Source organism: Lygodium microphyllum, chromosome 3, assembly GCF_053477565.2.
Source record: "Lygodium microphyllum isolate KBCC chromosome 3, Lygodium_microphyllum_v1.1.10, whole genome shotgun sequence".
In the NCBI taxonomy this organism is placed as follows: Eukaryota; Viridiplantae; Streptophyta; class Polypodiopsida; order Schizaeales; family Lygodiaceae; genus Lygodium; species Lygodium microphyllum.
The window spans coordinates 69,549,806-69,570,958 of NC_141137.1; the positions used below are offsets into that span (position 1 = coordinate 69,549,806).

The 21,153-nt window shown below is 43.7% G+C and overlaps 1 protein-coding gene across 1 annotated transcript in view; it reads left to right on the top strand.

Moving 5' to 3' along the window:
- Positions 1–14,749, top strand: part of LOC148038469 (protein translocase subunit) — a 32,558-nt gene extending 17,809 nt beyond the window's left edge. Inside the window, exons 2-3 of the mRNA XM_087672380.1 lie at positions 13,766–13,887; positions 14,250–14,749. Coding sequence (XP_087528506.1) covers positions 13,766–13,887; positions 14,250–14,417 — 290 coding nt within the window. The 3' untranslated portion in view covers positions 14,418–14,749. The remainder of the gene's footprint in view (positions 1–13,765; positions 13,888–14,249) is intronic.
- Positions 14,750–21,153: the final 6,404 nt, after the last annotated feature.

Below are 21,153 nucleotides of genomic sequence, written 5' to 3' on the forward strand. Positions count from 1 at the left end.
GATGCAAATGTACAGTTTCAAAGCTGTAGTGAAAACCATACCCATATGCATATCAATTGTAGTGACTAGTACATTGAATAGTGACCTCATGGTAGACATACTGTCAAGATAGTACCTTGGATACGTGCTGAATATATTTGAGATCCACTAGATATGAGAGGTGTCCACCACTAGAGGAGTGGAAGTGCTCTCTCTCCCTTGAGCATTAGGCAATGCTTTGGAACCTTGCTCTGTTGAATTTGACTGAGGTCGATCCAAAGTTGGCTCTATTTGATGAGCGCCCCATACTCGGAGATTTGGAAGATAGTTAGGTGCCTGTGATTGTACCTTTGGAGCTTGCACCTCATGGAGATACTTTCTCTTTCTCTTTGGATGATGATACTACTTCTCTGTCGGCTTCCCTGATTGAGCAACTGTTGGTGGATGTTTCAGAAACTTCAGTAGATGGTGCACGCCGCTAAGAGATCCGGCCTTTTCCTCATTGGACAAGAGACACTCTGTGATTCAAGGATTGAGGGAGTCCCTAAGGAGTGGCAACTGCAAGATGGTTCGTAGCGGTCTCGAAGAAACCAGACACATGCTATCGAGCTTGTTTGTACTAACTATTGTTTGATGACCCGTGCCATATAGGATAGGGAGCCCACCTCCGTAAAAGAGTCTTTGTAGTCAAAGCATCGGAAGAAGGCCATGGAGCAGGAGTTGCATGGTATTGAGTGGAATGGCACTTGGGATCTTGTGCCTCAGCTCGTTCATAGTAAGGTGATTGGTGTGAAATGGGTCTTCAAGACCAAATATCATAGTGATGGTACTCTGGATGAGCACAAGGTGCGGCTTGTTGCAAAGGGCTTCGCACAACAACCAAGGGTGGATTCCCATGACACCTTTGCACCTATAGCTTGGATGGCTATCATTAGAGCCATTCTTGCCTTAGCGAATCATAGGAGATGGCTGGTTTATCATCTTGATGTGAAGTCTGCCTTTCTAAATGGTGATTTGAAGGAGGATATCTATGTTGAGTAGCCTCTTGGCTTTTCTTGATTAGATGGTCAAGTGTACAAGTTGAAGGCGGCCCTTTACGGCCTCAAACAGGCTCCATGCTTGGAATGAGAAGATAGGCTCGTTCCTCCAAGGGAAGTTGGGGTTTTGTCATTCCTCTTCCAATCCCCAATTGTATGTCCACACCTCAACTGTTTTTTCTTTATGTGGACGATCTTATTTTGATAGGTAACCATGCCCAGAAGGTCAAGGAGACTAAGATAGTACTAGATGATGTGTTCGAGATGACGGATATGGGCCTTCTTAATTTCTTTTTAGGCCATGAGTTTACTAGATTCCACAAGGGATTTTCATCTCCCAGCAGTGGTATGTGTAGGAGCTTTTGGCTACATTTGAGATGGAGGGATATAAGGCCATTTCTACTCTTGTGGATCTGAATTGGAAGGCTATGGCCCATGCAGATTCTCCGGCGGCGGATGCTATCTGCTATAGGCAATTGATTGGGTCCTTGATTTGGCTTTTAAACGCTTGGGTTGATTTATGCTTTCCTGTGGGCCTGTTGGCCAGGTTCGTGAGTGAACCCAATATGGTACATTGGCAGGTTGCTATTCGGATTTTGCGGTTCTTTGAGGGGGACCCTTGATCTTGGTATTCATTATCCAGCATGTACTTGAGATTCACGGTTGGTTCTTACAGGTTGATGTTGACCATTGGAGGTCAATGACAAGACATTGTTTACTTTGGATGTAGGTGTGCTCTTGTGGAGTAGCAAGTAGCAGCACACTGTTCTCCTTTATTCCACAGAGGTGGAGTATTCAGCGGTATCTTCTACCATATGTGAGACAGTATGGCTTCGGAGGTTACTAGGAGAGCTTGGTTGTCCTCAGACAGGTCCTACGAGACTTCATTGCGACAATGAGAGTTGCATTGCTTTGGCACGGAACCCAATGTTTTTAGGTTAAAGCACATTGAGATTCAATACCATTTCATTCGGGATCAGATCTTGGATGAGGCCAATGACGTGGTTTACTGCAAGACGGAGGATAATCTCCCAGATTTGTTTACGAAAGTGCTTTCTCAGCTTCTTCTTCAACAACACTCCAAATCCTTGAGCCTTATGCTGCTTCTAGGATTTTAGAGAGGGTATTAGAGATTAGTCATCCCCTAGACTAGCATTTCTCAGGTTACCATTGGTGCAGTTAGTTTTCTTGGAGGTACTTTTGAAGGGCATTATTTATTATTCTTGTCAATTTGTGGTTATGTCCAGCAATTGTAGTGTACAGGTAGTTTATTAGGCATGCGATGATGCCACGTGGTAGTTGGAGGACTGATCGCTGATTATTTTATTTGTTTGCGCAGCAGTCGGTAGGTTTTTGATTAGGTTGGTCAGTTTTTGCTGGGCTGCATGCATTATTTTATTGCAATATTTCCTCCTATTTAGGCCCGGTCGGTAGCTTGCCCTCTACTCTTGCTTTTTAGGTGCTGGTGGGAGAGAGAGAGCTCTAGGAGATACGTCTACATTCCCCGCATATTTTCCCTTTTCATTTCAGCATTCATTAACTGCAGATTTCTGCATTCTTTGGTCTCTTCTCTCTCTTCCTTTCTCTCGTGTTCACTTTTCTTTTAGTCTTGTCCATACGCTTCTGCATTCATTGCACTTTGACATGGAGTTCGAGGAGTTGCCACTTAGGGGCTATGGCAGATTATTGTTGGAAACTAAAAATCTTCTAGCCCGAATCGGCATCAAAATTTTTTCATTAGTAGTAGTTTAACATTTTATATTAATGTTAGTATAACATTAAACCTTAGTGTTGTTTTAACATTTAATGTTTATGTTATTGCTACAATTGATTTTAATGTCAACTTTTTAGAATTAAAGTTAATCTTAATTTTATTGTCAATTTTACTCTTTGGGTGTCAAGGAGAGAGAGAGACACCAAAATATGATGATAGGGAGAGAGAAATTGCAAATGATGGGGAGAGATTGCAGATGGGAGAGAGAAAATGTAATTTCTCTTGCTTGTTTGAACTTGCCAAAGCACCAAGAAGTGGACTCGGCGAGAGAAATTGCAAGTGATGAGGGAGGGATGGTGTTGGATAAGCAGGGAGAAAGCCAGAGGAATAGATGCTGAAATGAGAGAAGAAGAGAGGTAGAGCTAGTATGGTGTGTCAAGAAATGACTAAGCAACCAGAGAGACAATAAGGTTTGTAGGGAGAAACACAGTGTGTATGGCAAACATAGAGAGGAGAAAGGAAGAGAAACTTAGATGAATGAATGAAATAATGAAGTGAATTTGAAACAAGGGTACCATAGCACAAAGGACGCCTTGGAGCAGGGAGATTGTCAAAGAAGCCACTGAGTCTGCAAATGCAGGGATGATGAGGTGTCATTTGGAGTAGGGAGATTGCTGAAGAAGCCTTTGAATTTGTAATCAAGGATGAAGACTGATGATGCATGGAGCAAGGAGACGGCCGTTGGAGGATAATGAGTCTTTGAGTCTATGAATGCAAGCTTGAAGATTGACGCTAGTTGCTGGAGAGTGACATTGTAGAAGATGAAAGAGCCAAAAACTGAAAACACAAATGTCAACAATCTCTGAAGATGATGACGCCAGCTAGGAAGTGTGACGTCTGATGAAGGGAGTAGCTAGGATGCAAAATGCAAGATCCGACTAACCTTGGTGATGACGCTTGCTAGTGGATGAAGATGCTTGATGGAGAAAAAAACCAGCCCAGATAGTCAAACGCAAGGTGGAAATGACGCTTGGAGGAGGAAGCTGTCACCAGTTGTAAGAAGCCAACACTAGGGGGAGAAGAGCTGTTGCCTACTATATAGGGATGTCGCTAGCTGAGGATGTGTTGTTGCTAGGATGGAGAAATTGACACCAAATGTAAACTTGATGCAGAGTAGACAGGGTGCATGAAGAAGATGGCGGAAGGAGAGACGAAAGTCTCAAAAGAAGTGAATGTGGTTAAGTGGGATGAAGAATGAATGGGAGGTGCCATATATATATATATGCACAAACAGTCTTGAGTCTTGCCCACAGAAGTCTCTCGTATGGCGCTTCGACTCTCTTGGAAGGCCCTAGAAGATTGGAAACTAAAACCAAAAATGGGAATGAAGAAGAGAAATTATATAGAATGATATGGTTTCTCAATACCCCCTCTCAAGCCCAAAAAGAAGCACAAAAGAGGAGTGAGGTGAAGAGAAGAAGATCCACCGTGTAATCCGAGAATGCCACCTTAAATGAGACGTGTGAAGATAGTTAGGAGACCACATAAGCAATAGAACTTGAAACACAACCTGGGGTGAGAAGCCACTAGCTCCGTTACACCATGCTAGAAGGAATATAAAGGCCTAGTCACAAAGTCGGGGTTGAAAATCCAAGGGCCCCGATCGAAGATAGATCCTTTAGAGATTGGGTAGAAGTAGAGGAAATGAGTGCTCGAAAGAAAGCCACTCCTCAGAAGTAAATGATGGTGGGTGAGGAACTTCGAGAGTAGTAGGGTCCTCTTTGAAATGAGAGGAGTAGGAATCCCCTCTAAAGCTAAAGAAAAAGGAGATGCCCCCTCTGAGGGCAAAGGAAAAAGATCCCCCTTTGTATCCCCCTCTAAGAGAGATAGAGATTCCAACTTATGGATCATGAACTCAGAGGCGTTTGACGACGAAGGAAGTATTGTTGTTTGTGCTGAAGAAGGTATGTGGGGCTTAGAAGGAGCAGAAATTGAAGAGCACCCAGATGTGTCTTCTCGAACCTAAGGAGAAGAGGGTGGGGTAGAGGAAGGCTTATTGTGAGCAAGGGCGGGGAATAGTCATGGGCTTTCAATGGAGTGAGCTATGGAGGAGATGCGGGCCGTGGTAACCACTGAACCCGAAAATGGGTGGGGGAAACCTTTGCGTAGTGGGGTGAGGACTTATCACCTTGAGAGATCTTAAAGTCTCCGTCTGCTCATGAGGACTTAGTGCGCGTCAAATACGACTTATTGCCTTGAGCATAATAAGTTGAGAGCCGATGCAAAACAATCTCAGTGGCCTAGAAAGGAGAGGTAGCACAAGGAGTGCTTGGGGGAAGACACATATATACCGGTGGGGTAGGGAGCAAAGGTCGATGTCGACGATCTATGGGGATGTGGAGTCGGACATCTTGGTTGTGATGGTGGTGACGGGTGGGGCGATTGACCACACATGGATGATGATGGTGTTGAATGGTAGGGGGCCAAATTTTTGCCACGTATGCTGGGGGAAGGGAGGAGTTGATTCCCTTTCTAGAGGGACAACGTGGAGGACAGCGTGTTTTTTTGATCCATGTGGTTAAAATTTCTTTCACTATGAAGAATCACTTCTTTTTTTGAAAGAAAGAAGGCGATTAAAGTTTGTGATCTTTCTTTAAAAAAAAGTCTAGATAATATAACTCCTTTCGTGCTTGACCAAGACCATCCCCTTTCTTATTTCAAATTAAAAAAAGCTTCAGTCTTGCACTAAATATAGAATGTTTCTACTTCTTCTGTTTCTCTCTCGCATTCTTTGAAGTTCCAAATCCACATTTCTCTCAATCTCTCTCGAAACCTTTCCCTTTGCTAATACCATGTCTTCTCATGGTGTATTTATGCTAGCAATAGCAATAGCAGTCTCGTGAATAAAACTATTTTTGGCCTGCATGATCTTTTAAAGGTCACAGGGTGCATAAATAGCCAAGATGTTACCGTTTTATTTGATAATGGTTCTCCTGATAATTTTATTTCTTCTCCTTGATGCAGAGATTGTGATTCCACATGGTACTTGCTAATTGAGTTTATCATCTCCGATATACAAAAGGCCCTATGGTGAATCGTTGGGATCGGATGGTGCTAGACTTGGATCTTTCGATATAAGAGTACCATTAGATCATGGATTTCCGACTTATAAGCCTTGACCATGTCAATGTCATTCTTGGCATGTCATGGTTTTTTGAAAAATATTCCTTCTTTTATGTTGATTATAAAAATCATGTATTTTCTTTTCAGTTTGATGGTCGTTTCCATGTGATCAAGGATTTTTTACCCTCTAGGATTATAGAAAATAATGTACATATGATTTTAACAATGGAGTTTACTCAATGTTTTTTTGATCCAATTGTTAGTATTTATATTTGTTTCGCTGAAAAAGTTCGATTGTTTGATGATCAATATAATTTGAATTCTTTTAATAATAATCTTAATATAAGTTCAAATATAAGTGAGTATTTTGATCCGATATTACATGAATATATTGATGTTTTTTCATTTGAGTTATGTGATGGACTTCTGCCATCTCATGAAACCTTAGACCATTGTATTGAAACTTTGCGAGGTAGCCATCCTATCTCTTGGCAACTTTATAGGTTTAGCCCAAAAGAGGAAGATGAGATAGCTAGGCAACTTTAGGACGACTTGGCTAAGGATTTTACGGGTTATATTGAGCCCAGTAAATCCCCATGGGGCATGTCAATGAGGATTTTACGGTTTCTTCTAGAGTAGCAAGAAGCAGTCCATTGTTGCCCTTTCTTCCAGAGAGGCGGAGTATGGAGCGGCATCTTCTACCACATGTGAGATGGTATCGCTTCGAAGGTTACCATGAGAGCTTGGCTGTCCTCAGATAGGTTCTACAACACTTCATGGTGACAATGAGAGTTGCATTGCTGTGGTACAGAACCCAATGTTTCATGCTAGGTCGAACAACATTGAGATTCAATACCATTTTATTCAGGAGGAGATCTTGGGTGAGACCATTGATGTGGTTTACTGTAAGATGGAGGATAATCTCGCAGATTTGTTTATGAAAGCACTTCATCAGCTTCCTCTTCAATAATAGTCTAGATCCTTGAGCCTTATGCCATTTCTAGGATTTTAGAGGGGGTGTTAGAGATTAGTCATCCCCTAGACTAGCATTTCTTAGGTTACCATTGGTGCAGTCAGTTCTGTCTTAGAGGTACTCTTGAGGGCATTATTCATTATCTTGTAAGTTTGTGGGCATTTCCAGTAGTTGCAGTGTGCGGGCATCTTTTTGGGTATGCGACTATGCCATGTGGCTGGCGGGCTGGTCAACACAGATTATTCTATGCATTTACGACAATGTTGGCTGGTTGCTGATCAGGTCGGCCAGTTTTTTGGCTGACTGCATTATTTTATGGCCTTTTATTTGGGCTATTTATGCCCCACTGGCAGCTTGCCCTACTCACTTGCTTTTCAGGTGCTGTTGGGAGAGATACGGTTGGAGGAGATACATCAACAACCCTTGTATATCTGCCCTCTTTATTTCAGCTTTCATTGATTGCAGATTTCTAGGTTCTTGTGTCTCTTTTCTCTCTCCCTTTCTCTCGTATTCATTGTCTTTTAGTCTTGTCCATATGCTTTCGCATTCATTGCACTTTGATAGAAAGATGGGGTACTTTCAGAACTGCAATTAGTAACTCTACCTATTGGTGGATTGACTAGTGCTAATGTTGAAAGCAACTTGCTTATGAAGAGATGAATAGGAAAAATAATACAAGTTCTAGAAACTCTAGTGCACTTACCGCTAGAGGGAGGTTGAATGAAATTATGCAAGGTGGAAATCTTGTGATAGGGGGAGCTCAAAGGAGCAAGTCTTGCACGAGGAAAGATGTGGAATGCTATGTTTACAATAAAAAAGATCATATCAAGAAGGTCTATTTCAAGTGGAAAAGCAAGGATAAAGGAAGCAAAAGAGAGATGATGATGGCAAGGAGGAGAAGAAATGGAAAGCAAAGATAGAGCGGGTTAATACCATAAGTAGTGATGATGGTGAGATGCTATATATCTCTATACCTAGGAATGTATTCTTGGTTACTATAGATGATAACATGTGTGGAAATTTGGATTCTTGATTCAAGTGTATCATTTCATGTTACTTCCCATAGGGAGTGGTTTGTTGTATATAATGTTGGAAGAAAAAGACGTGTCTGTCTAGGGAATAACTTTTCTTGTGGCATTGTTGGAGTGGGAGTTGTGCACTTATCACTCACTAATGGTTCCTCTTTTGTACTTAAAAATCGTCATTTACCAGACTTAAGAAAAGTTAAGTATTGGATAGCAAGATGATTGTGGTTATCGTGTGATCTTTGGTGATTATATTTGGAAAGATATTCAAAGGGAGGAAAGGTACTTGAGTGTTTGGAGTGTTGATATGTGTGTGTGTGTGTGTGTGTGTGTGTGTGTGTGTGTAGAGGACTATCAATGTTTCATTGCCTTCATATTTGAAACTTAGTCAAGAAGGTAGCCCTAAGTTAGATGAGTAGAAGGCTGAAATAGCCAAGGCATCTTATGTATTGGTTATTGGTAGCTTGATATATGCTATGGTTGTCAAACATTGCTTGTGCAATGGGAGTGGTAAAAATGTTTATGGCAAACCTTGGCATGGGAGGTGAATAGCATCATGAGATACTTGAATGGCACTAGAGCTATGTGCATATGCTTCAGAAGGAAGGATACACATATTCTTGGGTATGTAGATGTTGATTTTGTAGGGAAGGTTTTGGGCACCTTGGCAAGAAACATTGGGAAGTAGTGAAGAGTATCATGAGATAGTTGAATGGCACTAGATGTTGATTTTGTGAGAAATGTGGACTCTAGGAAGTCTATAGTAAGTCTTGTCCTCACATTCACAATAGATGTAGTATCATAGGTCTCTTGTTTGCACCTATGTACGGCCTTATCTACCATTGAGGTTGAATATGCTGTAGTCACTGAGGTATGCAAGGAAGATATGAGATACTTGAATGGCACTAGAGCTATGTGCATATGCTTCAGAAGGAAGGATACACATATTCTTGGGTATGTAGATGTTGATTTTGTAGGGAAGGTTTTGGGCATCTTGGCAAGAAACATTGGGAAGTAGGGAAGAGTATCATGAGATAGTTGAATGGCACTAGATGTTGATTTTGTGAGAAATGTGGACTCTAGGAAGTCTATAGTAAGTCTTGTCCTCACATTCACAATAGATGCAGTATCATAGGTCTCTTGTTTACACCTATGTACGGCCTTATCTACCATTGAGGTTGAATATGCTGTAGTCACTGAGGTATGCAAGGAAGCTATAGGGCTTACTTATCTAGTGGTAGATTTGGATATTGCAATGCCCATTTTGCATTGTTATTGTAACGTGCCCGCCTCTCATATGGCGGGACACGTCTTAGCAGCCCATCGGGAAGAGTGTCTAGAAAGCTTCGCCTGGCACTCGCAAGGAATGTCACAGGGTTTGCGATCTAGGTCTTACCGAGTCTGCCCCGAGCGGAAGTGTCCGGCCATTCCCACTAGGATCGACCTGAAGTCTGGGTTTCTAGCAGTCAGGTTCACCTAACAGCCTTCTAGTGTCGGTCGACAGCCGCTCCACTTTGCGTGGATACAACTGGACCAAAGTAGACTCATACTGCACTTGGTTCAAAGAGAATGGGAAACGAGGGGGATGCATCGCTCGACCTCTCTGCCCGTAGGGCATAGTTTCATTCCGGTTCCCTAAAATGGTATGAATCAAGGTTCTAACCAACATTATCTAAGGTTATCGTCCGACTTTTCCTAATATTTCTCGTTAACATTTCCTTTGAGGAAAGCTCTCGGCTAACCGAGACCACTCTGCTGTAGGATGGACCCGACGGTCACATCCACCACGCTTTCCTCGGGGGTTGTTTTTGTAATCTAATTACCTACCACATTATGTTTGACACATAAAAGCAGCTTCCTTAATTAACTCGTTAATCACAGGTTCCTTTACGTAATTTAGGGCACAGACACTAAGACAAGATAAAACAAGATAAAACACTTTCTTAACTTATCTTCAGATTAATGTTTGTCTCCCGTCCATACAAGAGAATCAAGTGTCCATTTCTGCCTCTGCAGAAATAATCATTCCGTATCCCGGAAATAAAAACCCGAAGGTTTATCCTACCAAGATTTTGCCTTGTAACTAGTATCAAGGCCTCGAGATCCCATCTCGAGTCACGTAGAACTCTTATGTAGGGTCCGGAGGCATTGGGATTTACGGCCAGAGCCCCCCTTGGTACCCAAGCATCCTCCTACGCCAAGTAATTTCCACGGAGAGACCTCTCGCGGCGGGTTCGGTCCACATTCCCGGCGCGGATTCATAACCCCCTTGGTTAGGGTTTGGCGGTTCGCGGGGGGTATCTAGCGCCATTCTTCCTTAATTATCCCTTTAGGACATCATCCACAGCTGAAGCAACCAGCCTAATAACATTTACTAGGGAAAACATCCCTTTTGTTCCCATGGCAATTTATCCTTACAGTTCCCGCCATGAAAATATAACCACTTGGATATTCATCCAAAACCACAGCCAATCCTTAAGTATCCTTTCGGGAACAATCAAGTTGAAATAACCAGCTTAACATCCTTTAACTAGGAAAACATCCTTTCCTAATCTAGCAAGTAACCACTCTGCTTACTAACCTCTTTTCCATCTTAAACAAGGTCAATCCTCATTAGAAACATCAATGGTAAACCATTTCAACAAGTCCCTTAAGCCACCGTTGCATTGGAATTTAGCTTATCCCTACTTAAATCATTTTCAGTCTTGATATACTGCCTCCCTAGGGTTTACTCTCCCCCTTGGGATCTAGGGTTGCTCAAGGAACAACTTTAAGGGTTATCTTCTAGATCTTTTTAATGATCTATGTGATTTCACCTTGACCTTTATTAATCATGGCTACCTATTTAGGGTAGAAGATCAACCCATCTTAAGCCCTTTAATGGCGAATACATGCAATTCTACCTCCATTTAAGAATTCAAGATGCGTGAGAAGAATCTAAATCTTGGTACAACCTGGATATGAGCTATAGTTGCCGGAGGGTTGGTGGTATTCATGTCTTCGCTTGCATTGGATATGTTCCTAGTTCCGTTTGCAACTTCAGCACTTGTGCTCCTTGTAACTCGTCTCTTGGGTGCCATCCTTGTGCGTTCTTGGTCTTGCAACCCTTGAGGTAAATCGACCGCTCTTGCCTTGGCAGAAGGAAGTGGTACTAAGGCCAGTCAATGTGACTTCAAATATGCATAACTCTTCTTCTTCTTTTACTCTCTCCCCATTTTGTTTTCCTTCTATCTCACCCTCTCCATCTCATAGTCTTCTCTCCCTCTCTCTTTCTCTCCCACTCTTGTTCTCCTTCTTCTTCTTCTTCTTCTTCTTCTTCTCTTCTTCTCCTTCTCTCTCTTCCTCTTCTCCTCCTCCTTTCTCCTCTCTCTCCCTCTTCTTCTCCTTCTTTCTCTCCCCCTTCTTCTTCTTCTTCTTCTTCTTCTTCTCCTCTTCTCCTTCTCTTCTTCTCCTTCTCTCTCTCCCTCCTTCCTCTTCTTCTCCTTCCCTCTCTCCCTCTTCTTCTTCTTCTTCTTCTTCTTCTTCTTCTTCTTCTTCTCTCTCTCTCTCTCTCTCTCTCTCTCTCCCCCTCTCTTCTCTCTTCTTCTCCTTCTCCTTCTTCTTCTTCTTCTTCTTCTCCTTCTTCTTCTCTGCCTCTCTCTCTCTCTCTCTCTCTCTCTCTCTCTCTCTCTCTCTCTCTCTCTCTCTCACGGCCAGGGGGGGCGTCTGCTGGAGGTCACCCGGGGGGGGGGGGGGGGTTTGTTTTCGAGCCGAGGGAGGGGACGCGCTGTTGACCAAGACGACAGGGGCCGCTGCTTGCCAACATGGAGGGGGGCGCTGTAATCACGAGGGGGGGGGGGCACTGTGTCCAGACGGAGGGGGGAGGACTTGCTGCCTCAAGACTTCAGGGGGGGAGGCTGTCCAGAATGACGGGGGGGGGGGGGGGAGTGTGCCGCCTTTTAAGGTGGGGGGAGGTGGTAAGGGGGGAAGGAGACGGCGCCACCGGCCATCTGGGGGGGGTTGCATGCCCCCCCCTTCTCTACCTCTTACTCACTCACTCACTCTCTCTCTCTCTCTCTCTCTCTCTCTCTCTCTCTCTCCCCGCCATGCACATGGCAGGGGAAGAGAGAGGGAGAGTAAAAAAAATTTCAAAAAAATTTAAAAATTTTGAAGGTTGGGGGGGGGGGGGTTTCTCATGGGGGGAGGCACGGGGGGGACATTACAGTTATACTCAGAGTGCCATCCAATTTTCATTCCAAGACAAAGCACATTGAAGTGAAGTATCACTTCATCGAGGAGGTGCTCAAGGACAAGTGGATTGAGCTTGTCAAGATTCATATGGATGACAATCTTGTAGATCTTCTCATGAGGAGTTTTCTTTTGAGCGCTTTGCATATTATAGAGTGTTGATGGGTATTGGATAGTATCTTCAATGTTTTATTTTCTTTAAACTTTAAAGGCACATTGGCCTTTAAGTGGGAGGTGTTTGGGATAAAGGCCAATGGCCAAAGCTTGAGAGCAAGCACCCATTCCACTACTATACACTATACAATCATATATAGGTGAAGAATAAGGGTAATTAAGTACCCATAAGAACCTCTTTTGTGTTTCCTCTCTCTCTTTCCCTCTTACACTCTCATAGCTTGGACTACACATCCCACCGTTGCTTCCCTCTCATGTGTTGCCATGTAGATACCCCATATAGTTGTCAAGACCGTTGGATAGAGTCTTGTTGGAGCTTTGAGTAGCTCTTACTTGGACTAGTTACTATGACTAGAGAATCTCATAGAGTTGAATGAGGACCACATTTAGAGCTCTAACCTTCTATCCAAAATCCACTTCCAACAAAAACACCAAGCAGATCGCCTCTCCAAGAAGTGGCTTTCACGGTATCATATCTGATTCTTTCTACTTGCCTTATATATAGAGAAATTAACTTCCACACTCAATCATAGCATTTATTGAGTACCGAGAAGGGGTGTTAGAAATATATATGCTAGTCTATACTGTTGTCTATCTTGACTCTCTAGTGTCTTGTACCATTTTTAGCTTACTTTTATGCACTCTATTTGGCGCACTGCATAGATGATGCTACACTCATTCACACACTCTTGGGTCATGCTTCACTCATGGCTCCAGCTTCTTTTGTGTGTACTCGGCGGTTCATTGCAAGGTAATTGTTGTGTGGTTACATCATTGAGTTGCTTTTGATTTGTCCTCATTGCTCTTGTTTATGCTTTACATTGTCTTGTTATGAAGTTCATGATCTTGTGATATTGTATACACACTCCTTTTTCTCCCAACCTCTCGAGCCTACTGCACTTCCAATAGCATCGAGTATTTCATCAAGCTGGTGCATCAACGCCTCTAGCGTATCCTGGCTCAAGTCAAGTCTTGTCCATGACCTGCAGTGGGACTTCACTCTACTTCAGCTAGAAATATAATGAAGTTCTCCTCTTGTTTCTCTTAGTAATACATTATCATTTTATATTTAACATGCAAGGTCCTTCCAAAGAAATTGAATGGAGTACAGCAGAGGATCTTTGTTTCTGGGAAACGCATCAATCCCACTGATCGTCTAGTTTATGGTTGCCATCTTCAGCTGCTTACCTTACTGCCTCTTATGCTCATGCCTTGGTGAGTTTAATGCTACCACCATCTCCTGCCTTTGTTGCCCTGAAATTTTAATCCTTGTGTTTTTCTAATGACAAGTCCTACATCCTATTGCACATGTGTAACTTGTATAATTTAGCTTGGTACCTGTATAGAATGGGTTCTATTGTGTGCTTGAGCCTTGTTTAGTTTTGATCTATTTACTGTGTTAGGTCCAATCATAACATGTAAATCAAACAAATCATAGGTATGCATTGCTGTATAATATTTGGCTGGATGGAACTTCTTATGCTACATAACATCAAGATCTGTTTAATTTCAGACCCGTATGTATGGATAAAAGTTGGAGATGATGAGCCATGTCCTGTCTCACAACCTAACAAGGGAAGTGTAAAAAACCGGAAGCACAAGAAGCGTATGGAGCAACGGCATGCTTTCCGAGCAGTAAGCATAATCCCTACTAGACTAGAATGGTGCCTTGACACTTAGATTCGTGATGGATGGATTTCTTCATTTTAAAGCAGGGCATGTGTACACGTTTTTCCAATCAAAAAAAGGCAAATTATTGAAGTCAAAAGCATGCAGTTATTACAGATGATGCACACCAATCTGTGCTTGCATTATATGATAACATGGAAAGCTAGAGATTTAAGAGGACATCAATGATTTAATTGGTAACCGTGTAGTCACTGGCATAATCTCAACATTGAAACACACTTTATTTTTTCTAGTTTTGTGTACTTAGGTCAAGAATGAGGGCAAGCTTTTATACAAATGTATTAATGCTTCAGTATCTTGAGTGACAGGCGGAGGTTCGAAAAAGTATCAGGTCTTGTAAAGCAGCAAGAAAAAGGAAATTGGCAGCACGGCACAAACGATGGAAAGAAGCTGGTGAGCGAGCTCGAGCATGGGCGGCGAAAAAAGCAGCTGAAGCTGAGGTTGCTGCTCAGCAAAATGCGTCTTCAATTGTCTGAGCCAAGAGACTGTCCTTATGTTGAGTGCTATTTCTTTTTGTCACTTGAGGCATCCTTTTGAAGATGTTCATATATGGTCTCCCTTTATAATCAATTGTCTAGTTCTTGCTTGTTTCAAGTCTAGTTTTACAAATGGAGGATAACATGAAAATCTGATTTTACTATTCAAGTCTCACTATTGATGAGATTGTGGACTAAGTGGCCGACCAAATGACTATCATGTTCCAGCAGTTTCACGTCATTGATGAGAGTCTGGACTAAGTGGCCTACCAATTTGAAAATTTGAAGTGATGTAAGGAGAGTCTTTGCAGTTCAATTACAAAGCATTTACTTTCTTATCTTATATCACTCTCTGCTGTCTATGATTTTGCATTTAACGAAGGATCAGGCAATGACACTGTAGAGCATGGTCCTGATACTTACCTTTACTAAGGCAACTGGCAAGAACTCCATGCTTTATCTCTGGTAATTCAGAACAGGGGGAGCAATGAAGACGGAAGTCTTACTCTATGAAGGAAGCCACACTAACAAGTGGATAGGTTGCTTTGATTGTTTTCTCAGCTGACCCTATTTGGTCTCTTATCATCTTCGTATGCTTGTCTTTTGCAATAAATTTGGCTCTCAAGGTGAAAGAGAGGAAGGTTAGAGCAAGGGGGAGTTGGAAGGGCAAGGCAGGGTGAGGGGCAGTTGGGAGGGCATGGAAGGACAAGGGGAATGAGGATAGGGTGAGTGTTAAAAAAAAAAAGAAATAGAAAAAGGTTGGGCAAGGGGTAGGGGGGATGGTAGGTGTGGGTGCTTGCGCCAAAACCCGAAAACAAAACAAATAAGTTAATATTTATCTTGTATGGCCCTATGTTAAGTTGGTGGTTGAGAAAAAGCAAATCCAAAGCACATGTTTCCTCACTCCTAGTTAGGATGCTCCTCCCTTCCCATTGGGGGCTTTGTGGGTGAGCTTTGGTGCTGGAGCCAAATGCATCTATGAAGGGTATGAGCCTCTTTATGAGCCTCTCCCTGACCTGCAATGTTGAGTCGTGAAGGAAGGGTTGTGATACCTCCTCCCTCACATGCAACCAAGTCCCTCTTGTGCCTTGGTTGCTTTGTTCACACTGTTTGCCTTTGGAATATATATATTTGGTCCCCAAGGAGGGTCCTCATTTTTTAGCCCTTGCTCACTTGTTGCATTTTGTGCCGTGCTGTGATACACTTCCGTGTGTCGTTGGGATAGTGGAGTGTTGGGGGATACCTCATGAAGTGTGTTTCATGAGGCGGGTCACTCTTGCCCCAAGATAGACCCATGGGTGGTTCATCGCACTTGGTACTAGAGCAAACTTCTTGGTGGGAGCACACTAAGCCCTTGGGAGGGTGTGAGCTTGGTCGAAGGAAAACAACCCTTGTGAGAGTCACCTGCTGCAAAGCTGAAAGACGAGATTGAAGGGATGTATGTCGAAAAAAGGCAACTCCTTGTAGATCACATGTGCATGGAAATGAATGGAAGGGGATATTGGCAAAACAAGGTGGATCTGCTCAAAGTCAATGAAAAGCCCCTTGTTAGGGTGTTGTCAAAAGTGGATTGATGTATCAAATGGGTCCAAAGTGACTTTGTGTGGATAAAGGATAGCTTAAAAGTTGTCAATGCTCAGATTGGAAAATGTAGTGACCAACTTGTTGAAGTAAGCAATTGGGATATCCTGGAACATGAAAGTACCCTCAAGTAAGGGCTTGCTAAGGACTATGGTGTGGAGATTGTGGTTGGTGCCATGTTGGGCCTCGCGACTAAGAAATACTAGCCCCATCCAAGTGATGAAGAGCACGTGACCAGATCGGCCTTGGCTTCCCTTGTGGAGTTGCCAAGGTGTGCCATCCCCTATTGCACTAAGCTGAGTTCGAGCTCTAGTGAGAGCTACTCCAATTACTCTGAAGATGACTTTGCGAAGTCATGTGATGATGATGAAGACGGGTGAAGTGCCCCTACCTTTTCCATTGAGGTTGCAAGGGTCATGGTTATGAAGAGATGGGATGAGACCCCGGCTTCTGGTGAATTGGTTTGCAAGGGGTTGTTGTGTTGGAGCTCTCGTGGAGGTGACCCCCTCTGTGGCATGGAGTCGATTTTGAACTCTTGTGACCATTTCTTTGGTGACATTGTTGGTTTGCCCCAACCTTCAAGTGGAGAGTGGACACGTGGTTATGAGGTCCATGATAAAATAATTTTTTCTCTTGACTCGGAAGGGGAATAAGACTCCTTGAGTTGGGAGGGTAAAGAAATGGCCTACCCCAATGTAGTTACCCGTGAAGACTCTTGGAGAAACAACCATCTTTCATGATGAGGATACTTGTGCAAACTCCTTGTGCGAGGAGTATAAAGAAATGGTCCCTTGCTACGATATGGATAGTTGTCATGAAGACTCCTTGCGTTGGGAGGATAAAGAAACGAGTATGCAAATGAAGGATACCTAGCAAACTCCTCAATGTGGGAGGATAAACAAATGGTCATCTTTCTCGAGATAGGAGCGCACATCGCAGAGATGAAGAATTCCTTGAGCTAGGAGGATAAAGAAACGGCCACTTGCCATGGTGAATTGGATTAGAGTCACCCAAAAGAAGACTCGCAGAGCCACAAGTATAAAGAAACCAACCCCCACCCCCCACACTCCCCCCCAATGCAACTAAAGGTCATCTAGCAATCTTATGTGTCGGGAGATTAGAGGAACGATCAATGTAGAAGAAAGAAAGGAGCCAAAGTTATACAACAAAGCTGAGGCATATGTTGGGGTGCCTCTCTTGTGGATTGATCATGGTGAATAGATCCCAAATGGTTGAGTTATGGGATGAATCCATACCATGAAGGTGAATTTTGAAGAGATTTCTTTTCCTTTAAAGCCCACTTGTGCGTTCAAGCCCATTTTGGTCTTTGATCCAAAAGGGTGTAAACTTCTTGGTGAGATTAAGGTAGTTGGTTGGCTATATGATCAAACCAAGTTGGTTCCAAGGAGGCTTCACCTCTAGGTCACTCACGATGGATTCAACTCGTCATGGAGCAAGCCAAGTTGGAATGAGCTAGGTGTAAAGACTTAGCCTGCGCATGTGCCCCTCAAACAGACAAGACATGCCAAGGTCCCAAACGAGCGTGGGTTGCAACACCTACTCACACCCAACCTCGCGTGCCTTCATGTATCATGCAGTTGTTGAGGGCCAAGTCAAAATACTCACGTCGTAGGTAATGGCATGTGCCATGCAAGCTAGGTGATCTGATGCTATGCATTTGATTGACCTAGACACATCTCGTGCCTTAAAGCTTGATTCAGGCATCAAGGGCCTCAACATACATGTAGGCACATCATGGAATGATTTGCTGAAGGGTTGCCTACTTAACTTGTGCATGATAAAGCTATATCTGGGTTATAGAGGCCCACTAGTTTTGATTGCAAGGGAGATAACCCTTGCTTTGTAGGTGCAGCGATTTGATGCAACTCGTCAAGTTGCCATGCTTTGTTTAGGTGCTCCAACTCTCTAGTCCAAGTAGGAAGACCTTCCTTGATTCTCTTCCAAGCGTGCTTCAAAGCGGTGAAGGATACTTGCCATGAGTGCAATGGACCTAGCATGGTGTGCAAAGAGATGCATCAACATCATGTGCTCCTTGGCATGTTCTTGTCTCAGGTGCTCCCGTGACTGAAAGGTCCAAGTAGAAGAACATGGATGGTGTGAAGTGCTGGGATTGTGCCTTATGCACAAGGAGGCATGCCAACTTCGCAAGACGATGGTATGGCCCCTTTTAGGAGACAACTCGTGGAACCAAAGTGAAGACCCGAGCAACTAAGGTCCAACTTTCTTCAAGGGGAGGTGCTTACTCAAGATGCACCTCTTGGATTGTGAGGCATGTGGCTACCCTCTAGTGGTTAAATGTTGCCTCAAATAGGTGGAGGGATGTGGCCACTCCAGCGAAGTCAAATGCTCTCTCCTACCTTTGACGCAGATTGATAGATTTGGCCAAGTTGGGCCTCCTCTTGCAAGGTGCCACCCTTTGGGCCCTTGCCTTCTAGGCATGGCATGCTCCGTGTTGAGCTTCTTGCCTTAATTCCTAGTCCGTTGGCAGTTTCTGCACACTCATGCTGTTAGGCCATGTGTTGGGGCAAGTGTGCATGACTTGTCTTAACTAGGTTACCCTCCAATTTGTGCTTGTAAATATGATCAGCATGTGGACGAATTGAAGTGCACAATAACGTCAAGTAATTGTAGTCAACTTGTGCTCATGCCGCTCCATAGTTGTAAATTGAGTTAGTGGGTGGTGCGTCATTGTAGTCTTGAAAGACCATGTTCCACACTTGTAATTGAGTCAGTGAGCATGGCACCTAGCGGGCATCCTCGTCGGCTTGATAGCGAGTCGGCAAAGACCCTCGAAGTTTTGTACTTAGGAGTCTAGCGGGTAGATAAATTAAATTTACGATAGGAAAGATCCAATGAGGTACTCACTTGATAGTGAGTCATGTTAAGGTCCCCAAAATTTGGATTCTAACTCATACAACCACTCCTTGGGCCTTGAATTATGGTTTTGGAACTCGACGAGGACATTCTCTCCAAGGGGAGGTGTATATGAGAGATATGAGCCTCTCTATGAGCTTGTCCCTCGCCCATAATGTTGAGTCCTGACGAAAGGGTTGTGATACCTCCTTACTCACCTGCAACCAAGTTCCTCTGGCACCCCAGTTGCTTTGTATGCACTCTTTGCCTTTGGAATACATATATTCGGTCCCCAGGAAGGGCCCTTGTTTCTTAGTCCCTGCTCACTTGTTGTATTCTATGCCATGTGATACGCTTTTGTGTGCCATTGGGACTGTGTTGGGTTATACCTCATGAGGCATGCTCATTGGGGTAGGTCACCCTTGCCCCAAGATGGACCCATGAGTGGTTTGTCACAACACCTATATGAAGGTAGTGCATGCTCAAATGAGGCACTCTACAAGTGGTCTCCACTCTGCATGGTAAACACGTGTGTCATGAGGGGGTAGTTTGGAGGTGTGCCTATGTGTTGCACTTTTCTTATGGATAATATAAGATTCCTTATTAAGACCCTTTATGTCTCTTTTTGCTATGCCTATTTGTACCATTTTCTAGGTTTTCACTTGTATTTTTTGAAGGTTCATGATGCTTGGCATCAGGGCGATTAACATGGAGTTGCCTTGCTTGATAGGGGAGTGAGCTCATGATCATAGAGATATTGATGGAACACGAAGTTGATCCTAATGTGCTAACCAAGTAGTGAAGGAGGTGAAGCTCGATAGGAGAGAGTGGTAGTATAAGCCAAGATGATACGAAGTTGTATCAACCAAGATGACCTGAGCTTTGTTATTGACTTGAAGATTCATACAAGGAGTTGTGGTTCAAGGACATCCATTGAGAAAAGAAGACCCTTATAAGACATGAAGAAGACCCACAAAGGAACCATGTTGCTACAAGAGATGATTTGGCAATAGAGGTAGGCTTGAGACTTAGAGGTGGAGCTATAAGGAGACATCATGCTTGTGGGAGCTTTCTCTCAACCGCCAAGACCCACGGACCGCTTATTGCTTCAAGCGTTCCAAGCCGAGCACTAATGACTACCTCTCACATAGCCGACACACCATCCATATCTACGGGTGTAGTGAGCTTACCTCCATGCCGATCAAGTTATCTCCTCTCCCGCGCACTCCGGTAGCTCCACGATCCAAGTGCAAGCTTCAAGCAAGCTCCATCCTCAAGCTCCACACGCCAAGCTCCATAGCTGTGAGCAAGACAAGAGAAGAGAAGAGAAGAGAAGAAGAGAGGAGAAGATGGAGAGCTTCTCCTCCCCGGTCCCTCGCCCTCACACACTCACTCCCTCACACCTCACACTCCCTCTCTCAAGCATAAGCTCAAGCAACTAAGAATAAGAACAAGAAGAAGAGGAAGAGAGCCACTTTTGGCCATACACAAGAATGAGCTTCTCATTCACTTTTCAACTTTATATACAAAATCCTAAATCCCTTTTAGGCGGTCATCCCCTTGAAAGGGAGTGACGGATCGAAGGTTGGACTCGAGAGCTATGGCGGGAGAGCAAGAGCAAGAAAGGGAGAGACTAGAAATGGGAACTCCAACAGTCACAATATGTGACTGGGCCTTCCTTTATTCAAACTGTCACTAAAAGAATAAAGAATAAAGTGACTGTGACGGGCACCCGCCACCTGCAGTGTGCAGTGGCGGTGACTGTCAGTGTAGTAATACACGGGCGGCTAGGCAGAGGCGCCTTTACTCCCAACAACCTCCCTCTTAAAGGTGAATCTGCCCCAGTGAGGAGTGAAAAGAAAAAGAAAAAAGACAGTACAACATGTACACATGTAAAACAGGATGAGGAAAGACGTCATCTCATCCCACGCCCATCAACCTCCTGAGGAAGGCAAAGCGCTCTGTAGAGAGGCTTTTCGTGAGCAGATCTGCAGGATTCTGGTCAATCGAGATCTTGACAAGATCAACATACTTGTCCTCAACGACCCCACGTATGAAGTGATACCTCACCTCAATGTGTTTCGTCTTCGCATGGAAGACCGGATTCTTGGCTAGCTGAATAGCACTCATAGAATCCGAATGCAGTGTAGGGATAGCATCAATACCAAGGTTAGCAACTAAACGACCCAACCAAATGGCCTCCTTGCAAGTCTCAGTGGCTGCAACATACTCGGCCTCTGTAGTAGAAAGGGCCGTGCATTTTTGCACCCTGGACATCCAA